The following is a 22,094-nucleotide window of genomic DNA, read 5'->3' as shown; positions in this document are numbered from 1 at the left end:
TGCAGTCTCTGTAGCACTGGAATATGATGCTTTACAGAAAGAAACCCTGTCCCCCAGTCAGTCCTCTTACCGTCCGACTGATCCAGCTGAATAACACATGTCAACCATAACTGCTGATTATAAGTAGAAAGTGGTCCTGAATTGAGATGAAATGGCTTTAGCTGAGAAAAAAAGGAAGGGAAAAAAAAAGAGCTAAGAGTCAGTCACTCAGCATCACTCCCTGATCCTACTGAACAAATCACCCCAGCATAAAGGATTTACAGTTTACATGTAAAATTTCACATTATAGGCTCCAGTTATTGTTATGAAAATAGAAATATACATATTTTTCCCTTTGATGGTATAAATACCAGTGACAAGGCTGAGGACCTGATAACCTACTCTGATCAATATCATTCCCCAACTACTTTCTGAGCAGTTTTCATAGCCTAGATCTATTGGGAATAAGGGAGACAGTCCTACTTTTAATCCAGAGAAAATGCAAAGTGTGAAGGAAACAAAAAAAAAGGAGAAAAAATAGCAAAATGATGAAATACACAAAATAAAAACATATAACGAAGGAAATGTCTTCAATAGTTGCAATTCAGTTTGAATCCAGAAGCATTAATTCTGTACACTGCTTTAAACCCATCTCTGATGATGGTTTGCTCTGTGAAAGATTTGGTCTTCTCACCTAAGTTTACAAGGATTCACTCACAGGGTCAGGGTCAGGGAGAGAAGCAGTCAGGAGGCTGGGATTCAAGTCCCAGATCCAACAAAGATGATTTGAGTTCAAATTCCAGCTGTGCTACTTACTACTTTATTGTTACTTATTTATTAGCTGGGCAGATTATTTAACCCTCTGGCCTCAGTGTCTTTATTTGTAAAATGAGGCAGCAGAACTGAATATCCTCTAACATCCCCTCCAACTTTCAATCTGTCTTGCGAACCTTACTCCCCAAGTTAACCCTAAGCAAATTTCTTAACCTCTCTATGCCTGCTTTCTCATTTGTAAAATGGGGAAGTAACAGCACCTGTGTCACCTACTGCAAAGGAAAGCACTGTGAAAACTTTAGGGAGATCATTCTACTATAACACTTGTTTTGAAAATGTGAGTTTGTTCTAACTGTATTAGGAAACAATTTGAACATAATGGGAATTTCACATTTATTTGTTTTGTATTTCATGAGAAACAAAGAGTATCACTTCACAGTAACTCACAAGTTGCAACTCTTGTGATGCCATAGCTCAGAGCTGAGAACCTCCAGCAACAGCCTGAAGTGGTGGGCACCACCATTATCTAATGGAACATGAATGTATTTCTTCCCCGCCCCTCTCCCCGCACTTAATAGTACTTTATTTTTTCCAATTACACGTAAAGATAGTTTTCAACATTCACTTTTATAAGATTCTGAGTTCCAATTTTTTTTCTCCCTCCCTAAGATGACAAGCAATCTGATATAGGTTATACATGTACAATCATATTAAACATATATCCACATTAGTCATGTTATGAAAGAAGAATCAGAACAAAAGGGAACAACTACAAGAAAGAAAAAAAAAAGTAAAAATAGTATGCTTTAATCTGCATTCAGACTCCATAGCTCTTTCTCTGGATATAGACAGCATTTTCCAGAATGAGTCTTTTGGAACTGTCTTAGATCACTGCATTGCTGAGAAGAGCTAAGTCTATCATAATAGATTATCATACAATGTTGCTGTTACTGTATACAATGTTCTCCTGGTTTTGCTCATTTCACTTTGCATCAGTTCATATAAGTCTTCCCAGGTTTTTCTGAAATCTGATAGCTCATCATTTCTTATAGCACAATAATATTCCATTACATTCATATATCACAACTTGTTCAGCCATTCCCCAAGTAATGGGCAGTCCTTCAATTTCCAATTCTTTGACACCACAAAAAGAACTGCTATAAATATTTTTGTACATGTGGATCCATGGATGTATTTCTTAACTATTTAATTTTTATTAGGTTACTATTTTTTTCTTATGTGTCACTGACAAAGATTTTGAGTGCAGTGCTCCTAACCCCCTTTTCCACATAAGACCTAGAGTTTTTAAGATTTTGCATAGCACAGTAATTTTTCAGAAGTCATGCCACTTTACAGTAGAACTGACTATATAATAAATGTGAGTTATTATCATCAAGGATAATGAGTTTTCACTATACTAGCACCAGTTCTTCAAAACTGGATCTTTTACTAAGTGTAACTTGATGAACCTCACTCAATTTTAAAGAAAATTTGTGGGGAGTTTTTCATGAATTTTTTTGAGGTACAGCGATATACTGAGTCCAGTCATAGCTTGGCTATATGGAATTTCTCTGCAGTTTGGTTCTTACCTAGAAGCTTCTGCTCTGGAGGCAATTCCCTCTAAAAGGACATCTGCCTAAGTTTCATTCCATCTTTCCCTGTGTCATATATTCTAACTCCATTCTTCATCTTCACTATCATCTTTAATCTCTCCACCCCTCAGTTCTTTCCATGACAGTATCCCTACACTGGATACTCTTCCACCTTTCCCTACTTTGACCTGTTGGTGAACCAACTCAACTCTAAACTATGCTCTACCCTCAATTCCCTTGTCCCCCCTTGGTACTATCTGATCACCCCTTGCAAAGCACCAGCCCTGAATTATTCCCCCCATCTACCTCCTTTGCTCCTATGCACATACTATGAATGGTGCTAAAGGAAATTACAAAACTAAGCTGAGTGGACCCACTATGAATGGGACTTCATTGAAGCCTTCTATTCCTCCCTAAACAATTGACTATCCTATTCTCTTCAGTAGCTATTCCAAACCTTCCCATCTTTCTTCAAACCTCTCATGGTACTCACTCTCTTAATTCACTACATATATCACTGAGGAAACTGAGACCATTCACCTAAAGCATTCCAATGTCTCTTCCTCTTCATCTCACCATTCAGACAGATTCCTCCACCATATTTTCCTTCACAAGATCTCAGGTGAAGGAGTGGCTTTTCTTGCCAACAAAAATCCATCAAGTGAACTCAGCAAGCATTTAAGTGTCTACAACCTACATGTTGCACCTCAATCCCATCCCCTCTCAGACACACCAGTAAATTGCTCCTACTATTATCTCCACTTTCTTAATTTCATACTCTTCCTAGCTACTGGTTCCTTCCCTGCTGCCTGCAAATATGCCCATGTTTCCCTCATCCTTAAAACCCTCACTTCATCCTTCCATCCCTGCCAGTTATTGTCTTATATCCCTAAATTCCTCCCCCTGGCTAACCTCCCTGGGAAAGTCATCCATACCCAATGCCTCTACTGCTTCAACTCTCACAAGATTCTAAATGCTCTGCAATCTGGCTTCTAACTCTCCAAAGTTACCAATGATCTCTTAATTGCCAGATCTAATGGCTTTTTCTCAATAATCTGCATTTGACACTCTTGTCTACCCTTTCTTTCTGGCTACTCTCTTATTTTCTAGGTTTTCATGACTCTTATTTCTCATGGCTCTCCTCTCATCTATTCAACTAATCCTCCTTAGTCTCCTTTTCTGGTTCTTTCTCCATGCCACCAAAGTTCTATCCTGAGCCCTCTTTTCTTTTCTCTCTATACTATCTTCACTTGGTGAGCTAGCTCATCAGGTCCCATGAGTTCAATTACCATCTCCATGCAGACATACAAATCCAGTTCATCCTTCTGCGCTACAGTCACACATCTCTAATTGCCTATTGAACAACTCAAAATGGATGTCCAATACGCATATTAAACTCACTATGTCCAAAACAGAACTCATTGTCTTTTTTCCATTGTTGCCCTCCATGCATTCTACCATCCAACTACACTGATGAACTTGTAGTTTCTCTCACAGGACATGTCACCTCCCAATACCATGCTTTTGTACTACCCTCCTCACCTCACTTTTTAGATTCTCTGGCTTCCTTAAAAACTCTGCCCAAATCCTACCTTCTACAAGAGGTCTTCTGTGATCCTCATTATCACTAGTGATTTCCCTCTGAAATTACCTTCCATATACACTGTCTCTATCTTGCACACACACAGTTATTTACCTGTTGCCTCCTCCATTAGAATGTGAGTACTCAGAAGACAAGGACTGCATTTTTGCCTTTCTTGGTATCCTCAGCACTTAGCACAGCCTAGAACAAACTAAGTACTTCATAAATCCTTACTGAGTGACTGACTTTGGATTTGGGAAGGAGGTATACTATCTCCCACTAACAACGGAGGTTGTATGACTGTGAAATAAATGTTAAGGCAAATAAATATCTACTTACAAGGCAGTTAACGAAGGGGAGAGAATAGTAGCCTTGGAGTCAGAAAGACATGGTTTCAAATCTCATGTCATACATTTATTAGATGTGTGACATGTCATACATTTATTAGATGAGGTGTCACATCACCTCAGTTTGCTCACCTAGAAAATGAGGAGGTTGGACAAGATGACTTCCAAGGCATCTTAAAGCTTTATGCAGGCAGACTTCAGAAAAAACCTGGAAAGACTTACATGAACTGATGCTGAGTGAAGTGAGCAGAACTAGAACACCGTACACAGTAACAAACACATTGTTCAATGACTGACTTTGATAGACTTAGCTCTTCTCAGCGATGCAAGGATCTAAAACAACTCCAAAAGACTCATGATGGAAAATGCCATCCACATTCAGAAAAAGAAATATGGAGTCTGAATGCAAATAGATGTATACTATTGTTTGGGGATTGTTTTGTTTTATTTCTTTGTTTTATTTTGTTTTTTTCTTTCTCATGATTCCTCCCATTCATTGTAATTCTTCTACACAACATAGCGAATGTGAAAATATGTTTAATAAGCATGTATATGTAGGGCCTATATCAGATTGCACACTGTCTTGGGGAGGGGGAAGGAAAGGAAGGTGGAAAAAATTTAAAACTTATGCAAGTAAATGTTGAAAACGAAAATAAATAATTTTTTTTAAAAAGCTTTCAATCTAAAATCCTAAATTTATGTCTTTTAAGAGCTGTAATTTCACCCTTGCAGGTACTCTATCCATTGATAGAAAATGCAATCCCTTCACATCTCAGTAGAAGATATTGGTAAATTGTATTAGGCCCCAAAATGCCCTTGCCAGTTAGCAAGCTTTCTAGTGATGACTCTCACTTAGCTAAACTGGGCTGTTCCTTGGGCCAAAATATGTTCCATTAATATGGACCAGAAAAAAGCCTGCATTCATAGCCCTTCCAGACTAATAAGACTAGCCAGAACCTGAGCTTCCCTAGTGTAGCCCAAAGGCCCTGCTAGAACTGAGAAAACTGGTGGTCCCATCTTAGTGGCTAAAGAGTTCTAGGAAGCAGCCTTGTCCTCATGCAAAGTGATCAAGGGCTCAGCTCAGAACTTCCAAGTTCTCCTTTAGCTTGTCACTGTCTCCAATTATGATTGTATGTATTAACACTATCCCAGATAATTTATTCCAGAAAATGCTAAGAAAATTGGACAAAACCTCTTAAAATATCACTGTGGACAACACAGAGGAAAAAAACAGACTAGATTACAGTATAATTAGGTGAGGAAAAAAAGAATCCAGTATCACCATCACACCAGAATGAGGTACCAGGGTAAGACTTTTGTGGAAGAAGAAAAATAAAATGAATGACATTTTTAAAAAGCGTTTATTTAAATAACTGTTCCTGAAAAGTAGGTTGGTTCATAGACAAGTTGCAGAGTTCACACAAATGTACGTCATAGTTGCACCCTTCATTAGGTATCCTTCCTTCCTGACTCAATAAAGTACAGGAAAGAAAATGTTATCCCCCTTTTCCCTTACTCATGACTTCTACAACATATCACAAATAGTATTGCATCTAAGGTAAGTAAAGAATTGGAGTCAAACGATCAAATTTAAACTACAGATCTTATACAATCATGGAAATTCCCATGGCTTTAATTTAGAGACTGATAAGTTTGACACAGAGCAAAAGTAAATCTGTACAGAATTTATTCAACAATATCAGATAATGACTCACATTTAAATGTCATTTTCAGTTTTACAACATTCAATCTTCACAACAGCTCTATGAGGTAGATGGAGTGAAGTACAACTCCTTCCACTTTACAGATGAGAAAACTGACAGGGTAATTAAGTGCCTAGAGGCCCACATTCAGTGTCAGAGCCCAAGTGAGGACAAAAACATAGACCAAAATTGGAATCCAAAACCCTTGCAATGAATCACCACAAAGAACCGCCCATATTAGAAACTACAGCAAGGTTCCAATTCCTAAGTCACCCAAAGGTAAAGGTCATAAGAAATCAAGTACTACACTGTATAAACCAGAATAGCTGAAACTTATCATCCCCCAGAGCTCGAGCCTTTCTTGAGCCAAAGCATGCTCTCCACTATGATGAGCTGAATGGACCCACTGAAACAGAGAAGGTAATTTTACCAAATAATAACCTAAGGTCCAACTATTTGCAGGGCCGGCATGCTCCTGGCTGTCACATTATTCACTAAGATGACAATTTACATCACTCACATAGTCTTACCTTTAAGCTACTGCTGTTTACCTGGTGGTCTTCTGAAGTCGACTGGATTGCTTGGGGACCTACATTTTATCAGAACAGGAAGAAAAGCAAGTTGTTGAAAAAGAATTTGATTAATCAATTTCAAGGCAGACTTTCAATGATGGGAGCAAGAGATGGTCTTCTCTCTCTAGGCTGACCCACTTCAAAACTAGACTCATTTGAACACATTAATTAATGTGGGAGACCACAGCCAAAAGGAGGGAAAATATATATGGGGCTAGCGTGGTGGTATGCAGTACATCCTACTGGTCTTCTGGCCCCACAAAGAGCCAAGTAAAGTATATGTCAATCCATTTAGCATACTATGATACATGACATAATGTTTTATGTTAACTTTGATGGATTTTTGCTTTGCAGCAGGAAATATAATTTCCTTTTCTTTTGGTAAGTTTTCTCAAGGAGCTGGGCACAATATGGGTCAGATACACAGGACACTCAGATTTCATGCTGTGAGAAAGCAGACAGCAGTGAAATAAAAAGATTCAATGAATAGTTATTGGTGCCTACAATGTGCATAACATTGTCCTACATTTTGTGCAAGATACAAAGAAAAATACAGAAAATACTGAAGATAGGATTTAATTTTAATGAGACTCTAGGAATAGTTACAGGTCATCCCCAAATCCCTAGTTAGCCAAGGTACTGACCAGCATCTGACCTGCCAGTGACAATCTTATTAAACCATTGCCATCTTGATGCCGACCTGCAGTTCAACCAACAGAAAAAGAGGTCTTGGTCAAGCAGTCTAAGAATGCAAGGCGTCTACTGGCTACAAAAGAAACACCAAAATGAATCCTCACTCTATTGTTTACTGTCTCTCTCTTAAGTGGAATTAGGAACTGAGTGGGCAGGTCTGTCTTCTAGCTATGGCCCAAGAATTTCAAAATGAGACAATACAATCTAACACCCTACTGTGTTCATAAGCCTCAGTATATAGTTCCTAGCCTTAAGGAGTTTATAAATAAGAAATCAAGGCTTTTTTGTGACAAAAGATTAAATGTACTAATAATTTAACACTCACAGGTAGCTACTATACAAATTAAAGTAGAACTAATCCAGCGGAGGGAATGTAGGGGTTTGGACAGACTGATTTTTTTATGTTAAAATAGTCTTGGTACATCAATCTTTCAATTTGGGCCAGTCGTCTTCCAAACAGAAAATAAAACTACAGAACTTGCTACCTCCATACAACAGTGTATCTGTGTAGCTTAGAGGTGACATGTATCCAAAGCACTAAGATATACAGGCAGTCTCCAATGTAAAAATAGGTTATATGCACCAAGAGTTCTTTATAAGCCACTTTCATGGCATTCAAATAAATTTTCCCATGGAAAAAGTTATAAAAGGTATTACTGCTGAACAATAACAATATTTCAGCTTCCCACCATGGGGCTGTTCTGGGATTCAAATGAAATACTGTATGTAAACTACCTTACAAACTGTTAACCTAACTCCAATAATGCAGATCACAGCCCATATACACCTGCCCATTCTGGCAAGTCTTGTTCATTTCTCCCATAAATCTGCCACAGCTTCCCCACCACTCCTACTTCATGTGCTGGGGGGTATATTCTAGACCTCTTGACATCATGGGAATAGCAGTGGAACAAACAGACTGTCCATTGGTTATCTCTGTCTAGCCAGATGACAAGGCCAAACTTTCTCCCCAGTTATACATTTTCCTGATGCCATCTTTTACACTATTTCTGCTGTTCAATTCCTTGTTTGCAATGGATGCCAGCCAGCTCACTCCTATTATGTATTTCTTCATTGCCCTTTGAGTATTGAGTACTATTCTAGGACCTGTGTCATTCTATGACTTGTTCACACTACCCCTAGAAGAATGTTGGTGTTTTTTTAAACAATGGACCCTTGTTTCAGGAATTAAAGAATTGTTAAAAGGATTGCCTACTTTTCAAGTGCAATTCAGTCCTCTCTCCTCATATTCAGCTCTGGGCCCAGTTCATAATCTATTTGCCAAACTGTCCAAAACACATGAACTAATGAATGAGTGCCGTAGGCTGTCCATTTAACTGCATTATTATAAACAAGAAGCATTCATCATCCACTTGGTTTTTCTTGTGTGAATGGTTAGGTCAAATTTCTCAGTGCTTATGGATCTCACTTAGGATGAGCTATAGTATTCCAGGGTCTGATGCAATCAATACAATGCCATCAACAAATAAGAAGATCTGGAAAACTTATGTATCTGCTACTTCTAATTCTGCTTTTCCCCCTGAATGTGGACTCTACAATGGACAGCTTTCATGACAGTAGCAAAAACTTTTGATGAGCATACATCTTCCTGTTCTATGCCTAGATTGATATTAATCACCTAAGGATCAAAGTTACCTCCACACTTATATCTTGCAAGGAATCTTCCATGATTTTAACACTTGCGTGGGAGAGACCTTGTCAGGAGAGCCTTCAAGGAGGCATTTTGTTCTGTTGAATCAAATGCCTTTTTTAATAGTCACAAACACTCAAAGATCTTATCCACATTTTTAGTCACTGGACTTTTAAGGTGTTTTCTGCTATAGAATATCAGTTGTAAACTCCTTTCTGTTTCTTTCTCACACCTTCATCAAAAATGTACCCAATAAATATGCATATAATTCTCATAAAATTTTGTAGGAATAGAAAAATAGGCACACAGATAGAGCTGTTGATATTTCCTCAAGAAACTGTCTTCTTTCAGCTTCCATGAGACTCAATCTTTCAATGCTTTCAAAACAGTGTCATTAGTGTCATCAGAACAGTGACCTTTCCTGTCTACACCTGCCATCTTTGCCATCTTTGTTCTCTTGGCTGTCATTTCCACCTCTTCATGCAGTACACTTGAGACTTTGAGGTGGAGTCCAAACGTGGTGGCTTCACTGTCTCTGACAGTAAAAAGAGTCTGCTATAAAACTCCTTACAGATTATTTGCATTTTTCATCTATCTGCCTTCCTTTTCTGTTCTTTGTGTTTGGGATGACTTTGTTTAACTGGTTATCTCATCACACTGTGGTTGTACTTTCACTACTTCTCACTATATAATGAAGTAAATTTTAAAGTGCTATATAAAGCTATTATTATTATCACCACCACCACAATCATCAGTTAAATAAACTCTTATGGCCTGGTCTCTTTTATACGTTCTATGATCTGGCAAACCTGGTTAATTTGTTATTTCTTTATATAATATTACATCTCTTGTTTCTGTGCCTTGACATAACCTGTCATCCAGGTTGGAAATGAATCCTCCCTTGCCTCCATTTCATCGAATCTCTAAATTCCTACAAGGCTTAGTTCAAGAGACATCTCCTAGAAAAGGGCTATTGTGATCCCCTTCAGTCACTTAGAGCACCTCCCCTCCCAAAATTATGATTGTGTAGCTGTGTGTTTGTTGTTCCCTTCCAACAGAATAAAGACTCCAGAAGAGCAGGGATTGCTTTGTTTTGTCTTTGTATCTCCAGTATCTAGCATGGTACCTAACATTCGGCAGATACCTGATAACGTATATTAAATGAAGGAATGCCTGGAAGCCTAACACTGATAAAATCTACCTTTTCTAAAGTAAGGTATGTTCTGTGTGATGGAAAGGGAACATGTTCAATATTTTTCTTTATTTTAATCGCAGCTATTGAGGAAAAGTGGCCTCTGGTGAGTAAACAGGGTAATGGAAACAGTGGTTCAAGTAATACTTCTTATTCTCAGAAGAATCCCATGTGTGTGCATGTGCATGTGTGTGTGTGCGCATGTGTTTGAAAGTCATAGAAATGTGTACCAGAAGAGACTTCAAAAGATTATCTGGGCCAGTTCTAACCCTCACCAAAATCTCAGAATAAAAATGAGTCTTAGAAGTCTAATTCTTACCTGAATTCCCCATAAAATATCCCTGCTAAGTGGTCATCTAGCCTCTGCCTATAATACATTAATAGAAAACTCACTTAGTTGTAAGACAGCCATCCCATTGTTAGACAGCAAAGCATTAGGAAGACAGCATGGTATAGTGGTTAATGCACTGCACTTGGCGTCAGCAAGATCCTGCTTCAAATCCTGTGTCAAACATGCTAGCTCCGTGACCCTAGGCAAGCCAATTAACTTCTCTGTGCCTCAGTTTCCTCTTCTGTAAACCAAGAGAGGTAGAATCAATGTCCTTTAAGGTTTCTTCCAGCTTTAAATCTATTCTTCCTCAGAAACTTTTCCTAATATTCAGCCAAATTTTGCCTCCCTATAAATTTGTCCCAGTGACCCTCTAGTACTTCCTCCTAGAGGCAAACAAACCTAATCTCCCTTCAATAAGACTGTAAAGGTTTTTTAATTAAAAGAGTCAGTCCTTCAACCAATTCTCATCTGAGAATTTCAAAATGTCTTGCCTTGCTGGATGCTTTTTTTGTTTGGGGTTCTCTTTTTTCCCTACTCTGTTTCTCAAAAGCCCTTGGCAATATTCCCCCATTATCTAGCCAGTCTACGTATATTCTTGACAGTGTAACCTAAGCTCTTGGTCTATGTGAACATTCATGAGAATATAGATACTTCACTTCACTGTCATCAGTTTTTTCATTTTTAAAATGGGCAAAGTTTAGAGGGTGGGTGGAGGGAAGGTAAAAACCTATGAGTTAAGTAATGCAAGGGTTATTATCTCTGTTGTACAGATCAAGAAACTCATGATCAGAGGAGTTAAGTGACTTTCCCAAGGTTAGCAAGTGTCAAATTCAGGACTCAGAATTCCCAAACCAGTAGTCTTTTCGCTATACTTATTGAATACTCTATGACAGTGATACCAAACAGTTATTTGCATTAAAAAAATCCCTTGTATTTCCAAAAAGCCTTCAAATTACTGAGTAGAAACTAGGGTACAAAGCTTAGGTGTTGAGAGGACAACATAAGGTGACACTGCCATCCTATGACTAGTTTTTGTCCCCTAGTTGGTTTCCTCACTGTGGTAGATAGAAGAACGTTTTCAGCAAGAGATTAAACCACAACATATTAACCAGTGAAATAAGTACCTATTATACTACAGAAAGAAAGGACTGAGGAACAGGGAAAAGGGAAGACAGTGAAAGAGGAAGAGGGGAGTATACAGGTTCTTAACTTTTATTTTTCTCATGGAACCCTTTGGCAATCTGGTGAGGCTTATGGACTCCTCAAAATGGTTTTTAACTGAATAAAATAAAATACAGAGGACTGCAAAGAAAACCAACTATACTGAAATATAATTATAAAAAAGTCTTAAACAAGTTCATGCCTCTGTCTCAGCAGCCTTCTCATCCTACAGAATACCTCTGCCCCTCTGGTGAATTTGTCCCTGGAACCTCCATGTGAGGAAGTAATTCACATCAGCCCTACTCCAGCCCTGCTGATTTTCTGGACTTCACCTTGCTCCTATTCAAGGGTCTTATCCCCCCCACCCCACTTTTCAGCTCTTTTTTATGTGTTATGCTCCCCCATTAGCATGTAAGCTCCTTGAGGTCAAGGACCTCTTTATCTCTGCCTGTATCTGCCATCCTAGAATTGAGCAGAGTGCCTAGCAAATACTAAATGCTTAATGCTTTATCTATCTTACTATCCATCTTTCTAGACTTTCTCTCCCTTATCAGAATTTAGAGGACATTTTAAAAAAAAAAAAAGGAGAAACCCTGGGGAGAAAGAGGTTTTATACCAGCAGCAATGGCTACATGCACATGGATACTTGAAACCACAACTGATAATAGTAACTGATATTCAGATAGCATTTGCCATCTATCATCTCATCTGCTTCTCACAAAAACCATGAGAGGGAAGCAGGGCAAGTATTATTTTCATTTTATAGACAGGGAAACAGGCGATCATATTAATGATTTGCCCAAGGTTACACAGCAACTTGTGGCAGAGACTTTGACTCTGAGTCTAGCATCTTTTCCATTACACCACAGCAGTTTCCTTAAAATTAAATTGTTTGTACAGCTTTATGAATTCAACCAGGAAATGCTATTGTTAAAAATCAACATCTTAAATGCTGCTTTTTCCTTAACCAAGGGCACTTTATATTTATTTAATATGATTAACAACAACAAAAAAATCTATCAAATGTGAAATTACATATAGCCAAAAAGGCAGTTACGTTTATTGTCTTTTATTTCATTTTGCCATTATAAGGCTTTTACTCTTCAGGGAAATTAAAAACTATGGATAAACCACATTAGGAACCAACAATCTTTAGGAAATCCTAGAAAGCAATAGAACAATACACTTATGAATGGGTTATAGTCAACTTATGAATGGTTACATTCAAAAAGTTTTTTTAAGTCAGTCACTCTGAATTCAACAGAAATTTTCCCATAGAAACAATATCATAAATAATGGCTAGGTTCCCAGGCTAGCCCCACAAAAATCTGTTTATATTTTAAAAAGAGTGAAGCTGAATTAGACTAATAATTTTACTACACAACACTGTAACTATGGATGGTGCCTTGTGAGGAATATCCCCTGCTGCCATCACAGTGGTAAGAATCTATTCCCACTCAAAAGCAGAGATGCTCAAGCTATGGAGGGGAATATTTCTGGAGCAGTAATGATTTAAGTGTTACTCATGTTACTTGTGGTCCTCATAAATGGAATATTTCTAAGTAATAGGAAGGGATACATAAAGTTTCATTCCTGACCTCAACTTGCTTAAAACACCATTGAGGACACAAGGCACACAGAATCAGAGTTGAAGGGGACCTCAACGTCCATCTAGTTCAACCCAATTCATGAAAACAATCCCTACTGTAACACACTGGACAAGGAGTCAACCTTTGCCTGAAGAATTCTGAGAGTAAATCCACTTTCCCCCTAAGGCAACTGACAATCCTTCTGGATGGCTTCCAATGTTGAGAAGTTTACTCCTTACAGCCAAACTAAATGTGCCTCTCCGCAAATTTTACACACTGCTCCTAGTTCTATGCTCCAGAAACAGAGTAAGTCGAATCTCTCTTCCACATGATAATTTTTCAAGTAACTGAAAATAACCGCTCTCATGGCCTGCTCTCCCTCAAGTTAAATAGACACAGTTTCTTCCCCTAATAATCACGTGACATAGACTTGAAGTCATTTGCCATTCTAGTAGCTGTTCTCTGGGCGCTCTCTTGCTTACCAATGTTAGTCTTAAATTCTATGGCCTAGAATTAAATATGGTAAGCTGGATGTGATCTCACTAGGTAGAAGGGACTATCCCTTCATTATTCCTAGAAGCTGTGCCTCTCAAGTACCTATTAATGTTTTTCACTGTCATATCATATTGCTGACTTACACTGAGCTTACAGTCCACTAAATCAACCAAGCCTCCTTGTATTTGTAAAGTCAATTTTTTAACCCAAATATAAGACTTTGCATTTTCCTCAATCAGGTCTACTATCCTATTAATTCAGACCTTACGTCCTATGATATGGATCACCAATTATCTATGCTTGTCCATCCTACTCAACTCTTGTGTATATTCTCCTACAAATTCACTGCAGTGTAGGGGGATAACCATCCTGTTGAAGGACTACCTCACTTTTCTTCTGCTACTGTGAGGACACTAGTGAACTTTTTTTTAAAATCATAAATGACATTCTTTACTCCAGTTTTTCAAATCTCCTTATTTGTTATGTAGCAGCATACACACACACCCTTTCCATTGCCCTCCATATGCTACGCATTTTTAATTTTTTGATTATGTACCATTCCATGACTCACAGTCATACTACACCAGAAAGCTGGGATTTTTTTTTAATGGAATTTTTTTTAATGAGTCTTTTGTTTCAAGAAGAAATGTAGGATCATTAAAGGAGCAACTTTCTGAAAACAAGCAAATTTTCTCTCTTCCTCTTCCTATTTAATTCTGAGCCTAACTCCTTGTCTATTGGACTGCTGATCCTGGATATACTGACAGATGAGTTCTTAAGATAGTCAATGTAGCTGCCCGTCGTTATCAGAACAACAGACAGGCTACTTCCACTTGGTTTTTTCTGGGCTGTATAGTTATAGTTGAGTAATTACAGGTCTCATCCAGAAGGCTCTATAATATTTCAGTCCTTGATGCAAACAGCATTATCTACAAATAGGATAATCAAGAAGACAGCATTCACAGAGGATCTCTCTTCAACTTGGACTCTGTATTGGCTCTCTGCCAAAGTAGGAACAAATACCTTGGCTTTATGGATGGCCTTATGATCAGTGGTAACTGAACTAGATTCTTTCTACTGTTTTATCTTTCAAGGAATGTTGTATAATTTGACATAAACAACACTCATTCCCCTTCCATGTGTTCTGGTACTGGCAGTCCCCAATGCTTGGAATATATATCTTTTGGAATCCCTGATTTTCTTCAAAATTCAGCTCAAGCACGACCTTCCACATAAAGCCTTCCCCCCGCAGTGTACTTTCTCCCCAAACTATTCCCTATTTTGCATATGTATTTACCTTTCGGAATGTCATATTCCACACTCTCCACTCGTAAGATGTGGTAGCTGCTAAATCTTTTGGTTTCCAGGTACATTAACTTTTTCTTCTGGCTGCAGTAGTATTTTCTTTGACCTAGAAGCTCTAGATTTTGCTATCACATTCCTGAGAGTTCTGACTTGAAGGTTTCTATCAGTAAGTAACTGGTATATTCTTTCTATCCTCACTTTGTCTTTGTGATTAGGGCAGTTTTCTTTCATGATTCATTGGAAAAGATGATATTTAGAGTCTTTTGGGGGCAGCTAGGTGGCACAGTGAACAGAGTGTCAACCCTAGAATCCGGAGGACCTGATTTCTAATCTGGCCTCAGACACTAGCTATGTGATCCTGGGCAAATCACTTAACCCTGTTTGCCTCACTTTCCTCATATGTAAAATAAGCTGGAGAAGGAAATGGCAAATCACTCCAGCATCTTCACCAAGAACTCCAAATGGGGTCACAGAGAGTCAGACACAACTGAAATGACTCAACAATAGCCAAAAGGGACTCTCTGGAATGACTTTCAGGTAGTCTGGTGGCTCTTAAATTCTTTCTTCTATGTCATCTTTTTTCCAGGTCAGTTGATTTTGGTATGAGATACCTTATATTTTCTTCTGTTTTTTTTTTTCAGATTTTTGACACTGTTTTGCAGCTAACTCTTAATAAACCCTTGCTGACAGAATACTTGATGTGGATGACACACACCATTGTGGAAAAATCCAATATTTTGCCACTACTAAAGTGTTTTTTTATCATCAACAAACAATAAGCACAGAGGGATATTATATTCTCTGCATCTTTCAGTAAATATGTAATGATAAAGATGTGGTCTCCTTTGGAATATTTCTTCCAAATGTCTGCCGCCTATTCTCTACTAATGCCCTTATCAATGATGCCCCGAATATTTGTAGATAATTCTTATAAAAATGTTATGTATATGTCATAACAGGCAAACATAAATTAGCGGCTGTCAATATTTCATCAGTTGACTTTTTGTGGCAAAATAAGGTCTGAGATTTTCCTGCCAAGTTTTTGGTACTTTCCCCTCTTTTGTATACCTTGTAAAAATATTCCCTCAACATACTAAAAATTCTGTTGTCTCTAGTATGGAATTCCTCTGTGTAGATCTGGTCTAATCTGGCTGTTTTCCCCATCTTTCTTGTACGTAATGAGAAGTTTCCATCTTAGTTTTTGCCATTCCTAAAAGCATATCTGGGACTGTGATATGGTAGCCAAGTATGGTAATTATACTGTCCTTGAGGGTGGGGGGAAAGTAAAAAGTTTAAATTTCATCTTATTAGATTTGGACTAGCAGTGTAGCCTCTTATAATCTTTTAAGATGCTGTCATCTAGTATGTTACTTATAAAATAAATGAGTAGAAGAGAAAAATAGCTGCTACAATTCACAGAAAAAAATAACCATGATGGTGGGATGTTTAGAGAGAAATGTAGAAACCAGACTGGGTTTCCTCTTTTTTTCTCTTAAATGATTTATTTATGAATAACTTCAAATACTAAGAAAATCAACTAGACATATTTTTCTAATATCTGAATACATGTTCCAATAAGATGACCAGTCTATGCATAGTTTCCTCCTTTATAACCTTTAAACAACAAAAAATGTGCCAAATACACTAACAGGCAAAGAAGAAAAAGAGTGGAAAAGGAAAAAAATCCTCATAATGAAACCCCATAGAGTTGAACAGGATTTTGGAAATGCAAACTTAAAGGAACACCACCCTCACCCACCCAAAATCAAAGACTATAAATTCATAGAACCAAGTGATGAATCACTATTTACAGACTAATATCTCTTAGAAGTCCCACCAGCTAGGGATAATTGAGGAAACAAAAAGAGAACTATGGGTTCTGATGTTCAGAAAGAAGTATTCCAGAGGAAGGGAAGGAGGTGGGAGGAGACTTTATGTTTCTAGAAATCTGGGTTTTACAGGAGAAGTCACTCAAACAACGAGGTGGAAGATATGGGGGAGGAAAGAAGGCTCATGACTCATACTCTTACCTAGGCTGAGTCAAGAAAATATAAAAAATGTATCAGTTAAAGTAGACTAAAGGAAGGAGGGAAGGGGAGAGTGTCTCCATAAAATAAGAAGCAGAGTTCCAGACTTTTTTTTAAAAACCATGAAAAAGGGTCTGGATTGAGAGAAATGGGGGTAAGGTTTTAGAGAGGAAATAGGAAGATAAAGATTACATGGTTTCAAGCAAAACAAACAAGTGCCAATTTCTTTTTAATTTTTATTTTTAAAGATATAATTGAACAGAATTTGAAGCAGGGGAAAACAATTCTAACCTTGAACATTAACAGATGGAATTATCTCATAAAAAAGAGCAAGTTACAGAAAGGATTAGAAAACAATCCAATTATTTGCTGCACATAAGAAACACACCTACCACACCAAAGGATCATACTTAAAATGACAAAAAAGAGTAAAATCTATTATCCTTCATCTGAATTGAAAAAAATCAGAATTAGTGGTGAGATTTCAGATTAAGGTTACAATACAAAAAATAACTTGTTGACAAAGAAACTACATTATACTTAAAGGCATCATAAATAAACAAATCGCCACTGTCCAGGGTACTACAGATCCTATCTAGGCCTTGGGCCTAAAAGGCTGAATAGTCCACAAGACTTTAGTAATTTAAAGCTCATATGCAGCCCTTGGTCATAAAGACCAGGGGCAACGATATAGGTAGCCTCATAATAGGGTATTCTTGAGATGATTATCTACATTAAGGTTTATTTTTGGTACCAGAGAATCCCATAGGCCAGTACTAACGGGAGCTGAAAGAAGTTGGATTGCTGAGTCTGTCAATGCATAACCTTAGTAAGTATTTTTATCTTTGTTGTTATCCAGTAAGAGAAGATTTGGGGGTTCTGGGGGGGGTTTGTTTTGTTTTGTTTTTGTTTTTTGCTGTCTCACTGCCTCAGTCTCAAAAAAATCCTCTCCTTGCCCTTTGGACTTGCTTGTACCTGGCCCAGAATAATAACCTATCCACTCCTTTCCATCTCATGCTTCACTATCATGTGCCGTAAATCTTCCACAAAAAGTTAATCTAATGTATTAGGAGTGTCTCACTAGATTAAATATTTAGAATTATGCTATTCATTGTATGGATGTATGGAACTATTACTGATACTAATTCATTCATCTAAGAGAAATAAAACAATACCAATACTAAATATATATGTAATCAATGTCAGAGTTCTAATTACTTAAAGGAAATGCATATTCAACTTCAAAGACTTAATACTAAGACAATAATTCTCCAAATCACTAATTATAAGATTAGTTAAAATCAAAACAATCCTGGGCTTCCACCTCCATTCAGAAAATTGGCAAGGTGAAAAACAATGGAGATGGTCAATGTTTGGGAGTTGTGACACTAATTCGTTGTTGATAAAATTGTGAATGAGTATTAATTCTAGAAAGCAATTAGGAATTATGCAAATAAACTGGCTAAAAATTCCATACCCTTTGACCCAAAGATTCCACTAGTAGGCATATACTCCAATGAGGTCACTGACAAAAAGAAAGGCTCTGCAAACACCAAAGTATTTATAGCAGCACATTTTGTGTACTTTGTGTACATTTTCAGCAAAGAACTGGAAACAAACTAGAGGCCTACTCACTGGGGAATGCTAAATAAATTCTGGCACATGAATGTAATGAAATGCTACAATGTGTTTAAGAAACAAGACGAGGAATATGTAAAAGCTTGGAAAGACTTATGTATGCAAAATGAAGCAAGCAGAACCAATAAAATCATATTACACAATGCCTACAACAATGCAAATGGAAAGAACCATCAGAACAAAATAATAAAAAATGAATGTTGTGGAAATCTAAAGAACAAGAAATTAAGTCAAGTCAACATGCATTTACTAAGTACCCATTATTTGCCAGTCACCCTCCTGCAAAGTACTGGGGATACAAAGAAAGGCAAAAAACAATCCCTGATCTCAAGGAGGTCGCAGTCTAATGGGAGAGACAACATGCAAAGAACTACATATAAACAGGATATATACAGGATAAATTGGACATAATCTCAGAGGCAAGGCCTGGGAAAGGCTTCCTGAAGAAGGTTGTATTATAACCTAAATCTTAGCTAAGATTTAAAGCAAGCCAGGGATGAAGAGATAAAAAAGACATCTCTCCGTATTCCTTTGCATAAGTTGAGGAGGGGAACCCACAAGTGTGAAACAATGCATATAGTGTCAGATTTTTTTCTGATGTACTGATTGGCTTTGATTTTTTATTTTCTCTATTTTTACAAAATATTTGTTGGATGGGAGAGTTTTCTGGAAGGAGGAGGGGAAAACATAAAAATTAAAATCAAGGGGATGTAAAACCAAAATCTATCAATTAAAATTTATACTTTAAGGAGACCATAATTGTAGGTTACTTCAATTTACCTCTATAAAAACTGGCAAATCTAATAGGAAGGTAAACAAGAAGTAAATTATGAGTCTGAACAAACATGACTGACTTTTACAGATTAGTGAACAGAAATCTTAAGAATTATACCTATTTTTCTGTCTCATATGACACCTTTACAAAAACGATCATGTGCTAATGACTCAAAAATAAATTCAGAAAATTGTGGTAGAGATTCAGAGATTTTTTATTTTCTGCTTTGTGTATGAAAATGATCATTTTATTTGGTGTTTACTATAAGTTCAGAATTTTTAAGATGAGTAAATAATTGTAAGAAAGACAAGAAATATTAAATACATCCTTTATAAATTATAATGTGATAAAATTTTTTAAAAATAAGGACAAAAAGATGGAGTCAAGTTAAGGCTATCTACATGATGAAAGTAAAGAACAAATATAGAAACAATGAATATTTTAAAAGAAAATTATGACAATGAGAAAACATACCAAAATTTCTGGGATGAAGTCAAAGTAGTCCCTAGAGAAAAATAAGCTCTCTCTGAACACTTATACTGCCAGGAAAGAGAGAAGACAAATGAAATGAACATTCAATTTTTTAAAATTAGAAAATAACAAATTAATGAGCCAAAGTAATTACAAAAGTAGAAAACTTGAAAGTCAAAGGAGGCTAAACAAAATTCAAAACAAGGACTAACCCTGAATTTTTCGAGTGGGGAAAAAACAAACAACAAAACTGATAAGCCAAAACCTAATTTGAAAAAGAAAGAAAAAATAAATAAACAAGCTTAAAAATAAGCATAGGGAATTAATTAACAATGAATGGAAAGGAAATAAAGTTACTGAATATATCAACTTCCACATATAAAACAACAATAACTGATATCTAATAGTGCTTTAAAGTTTAAATGTAAAGTGCTTTTATACTATTTCATCAGATCCTCACCATAACCCTATGAGATGGGTGCCAACGAGGAAATTAAGGCTCAGAGAGAAACGACCTACCCATTGCCACACAGAGAGCAAGCATCAAGGGCAGTATTTGAACCCAGACTGTCCTGACTCCATGTTTAAAACTTCATCTTACTATTGAGTGGGACAGGTTTAGTGAAGACTTCTCAGATTGTAATTCTTCTCCCACGGGTGAGGTAAGGCCTAAAGGCTCAAGGTTACAATATTTTTAGAACAGAATAGTTCCATATAAGTTTATAAAACTGTGTAGTGTATTAGGGTCTCAATGATTGGACAAAACTCACAATTCCTCGATGTCTTCATTTCAAAAAGGATTGGTTAGATTTCGTGTCTACAATTTAAGATCATATTCTCAGCTAATGAGGATAATGGTCAGTGGGGGAGGGAGGAGGGACTTGCGTTAGGGTCTATATAAATCACTGCCCTTTTCTTTGTCTTGGGCTTTCCAACTCCTACAGGTTAGCCCTGCTTCTCGAGAATCGAATAAATCACTTTTCTGTCATCACTCTGAGAGGCCTCTGAGAAATTGATTTATGTAGGGACCTGAGCCATCCCACACACTATGTTATTTCGTGTCCCCTTTAATTTCCTTTCTGCAAACTAATCACTCTATATACTTATGAATGTATTTTTCCATTTACACATTTGTATATCTTGTTCTACCAGTTGCTTTCTTCATTTCACGTTGTTTCACATGCATCGTTCCACATGTTTTTATATTCCTCATTCGCTTTCTCCTTTGGTTTTGATGGCACTGCTCTGTTATGCCTTGCTTTCTACCTCTCTGCCCAATTTATCTTAGTTTCATCTTTGTCTGGTTCTTCCCTATGTGGATATAACTCAGAACTTTGTTCTAAGTCCTCTTCTTTTCTTTCCCTGTAGTCTTAGTGATCTTATCAGAATCCAGGAGTTTAATTATCATCTCTATGCAAATGATTCCCAAATCTACATATCTAGACCTCATCTCTCCTTCAATATCCACTTCTATCTCAAACTCAAGATAATTAAAACAGCATTCATTTTCTTTTCTCCCAAAGTTCCAAGTCTTTCTAAAGCATTTTATTTTATTAAGGGCACCACCATCCTTCTAGTCACCCCAATTTGCAACCTCAGAGTCACCTTGAATTCTTCACTCTCTCATCCCTCAAATAAATCAGTTGCCAAGTCTCACTGATACTGCCTTCTTAGTATTGCCACCCCATCCTCTACACATGGAAGGTAACCATCCTAGTTCAGGCCTCCTCACCCATCCCCTGGACTATTGTAACAACTTCCTAATTGGACTCCTTACTTTCAGGCTCTTCCTTCTCAAATTTATCCTCCTTATAGCTGCTAAATTGATTCTACCAAAGTACAGGAAGTATAAGTCTAATTCTAGCACTGCTTGAAGCTACAGGGGCTGTCTACTGCCACTAGGATAAAATTCAAATTCCTCTGTTTCCACTGAAACCCTTAACAATATGCCTCAAGTCTTTCTTTCCAGGGTGATTTAAACATAACTCTCTCTCATACACATTATGCTTGTCAAACTGGCCTACCTCATATATACTACTTCTAGCATGTTCTCCCTCTTCACCACTTTCCCTTAAAATTCTGAGATCTCTTGAAGATTCAGCTGAGGTACCACCTTTTTCTTTTCTTTTCTTTTTTTATGTTTGGTGTGCATGTGAACCTTTTTTTATTCTTTGTTATAAGGGGTGATTCTCCAGAAGAGCTGGAGAAGGAGAGATA

The 22,094-nt window shown here is 37.2% G+C and overlaps 1 protein-coding gene across 8 annotated transcripts in view; it reads right to left on the bottom strand.

Annotated features, from left to right (window-relative positions):
• TMEM181 (transmembrane protein 181) overlaps positions 1–22,094 on the bottom strand; it is a 95,308-nt gene that overhangs the window by 28,637 nt on the left and 44,577 nt on the right. For all 8 annotated transcript variants that reach the window (XM_072643807.1, XM_072643812.1, XM_072643814.1 and 5 more), the window contains 2 exons: positions 6,508–6,566; positions 71–161 (listed from right to left, as the gene is read on the bottom strand). In XM_072643807.1, coding sequence (XP_072499908.1) covers positions 71–161; positions 6,508–6,566 — 150 coding nt within the window. The remainder of the gene's footprint in view (positions 1–70; positions 162–6,507; positions 6,567–22,094) is intronic.

The sequence above is a fragment of the Notamacropus eugenii genome, chromosome 2, assembly GCF_028372415.1.
Source record: "Notamacropus eugenii isolate mMacEug1 chromosome 2, mMacEug1.pri_v2, whole genome shotgun sequence".
Lineage (NCBI taxonomy): Eukaryota > Metazoa > Chordata > Mammalia > Diprotodontia > Macropodidae > Notamacropus > Notamacropus eugenii.
Note: the sequence above shows the minus strand (reverse complement) of the source record. Positions and strands in the feature narration are given on the sequence as shown.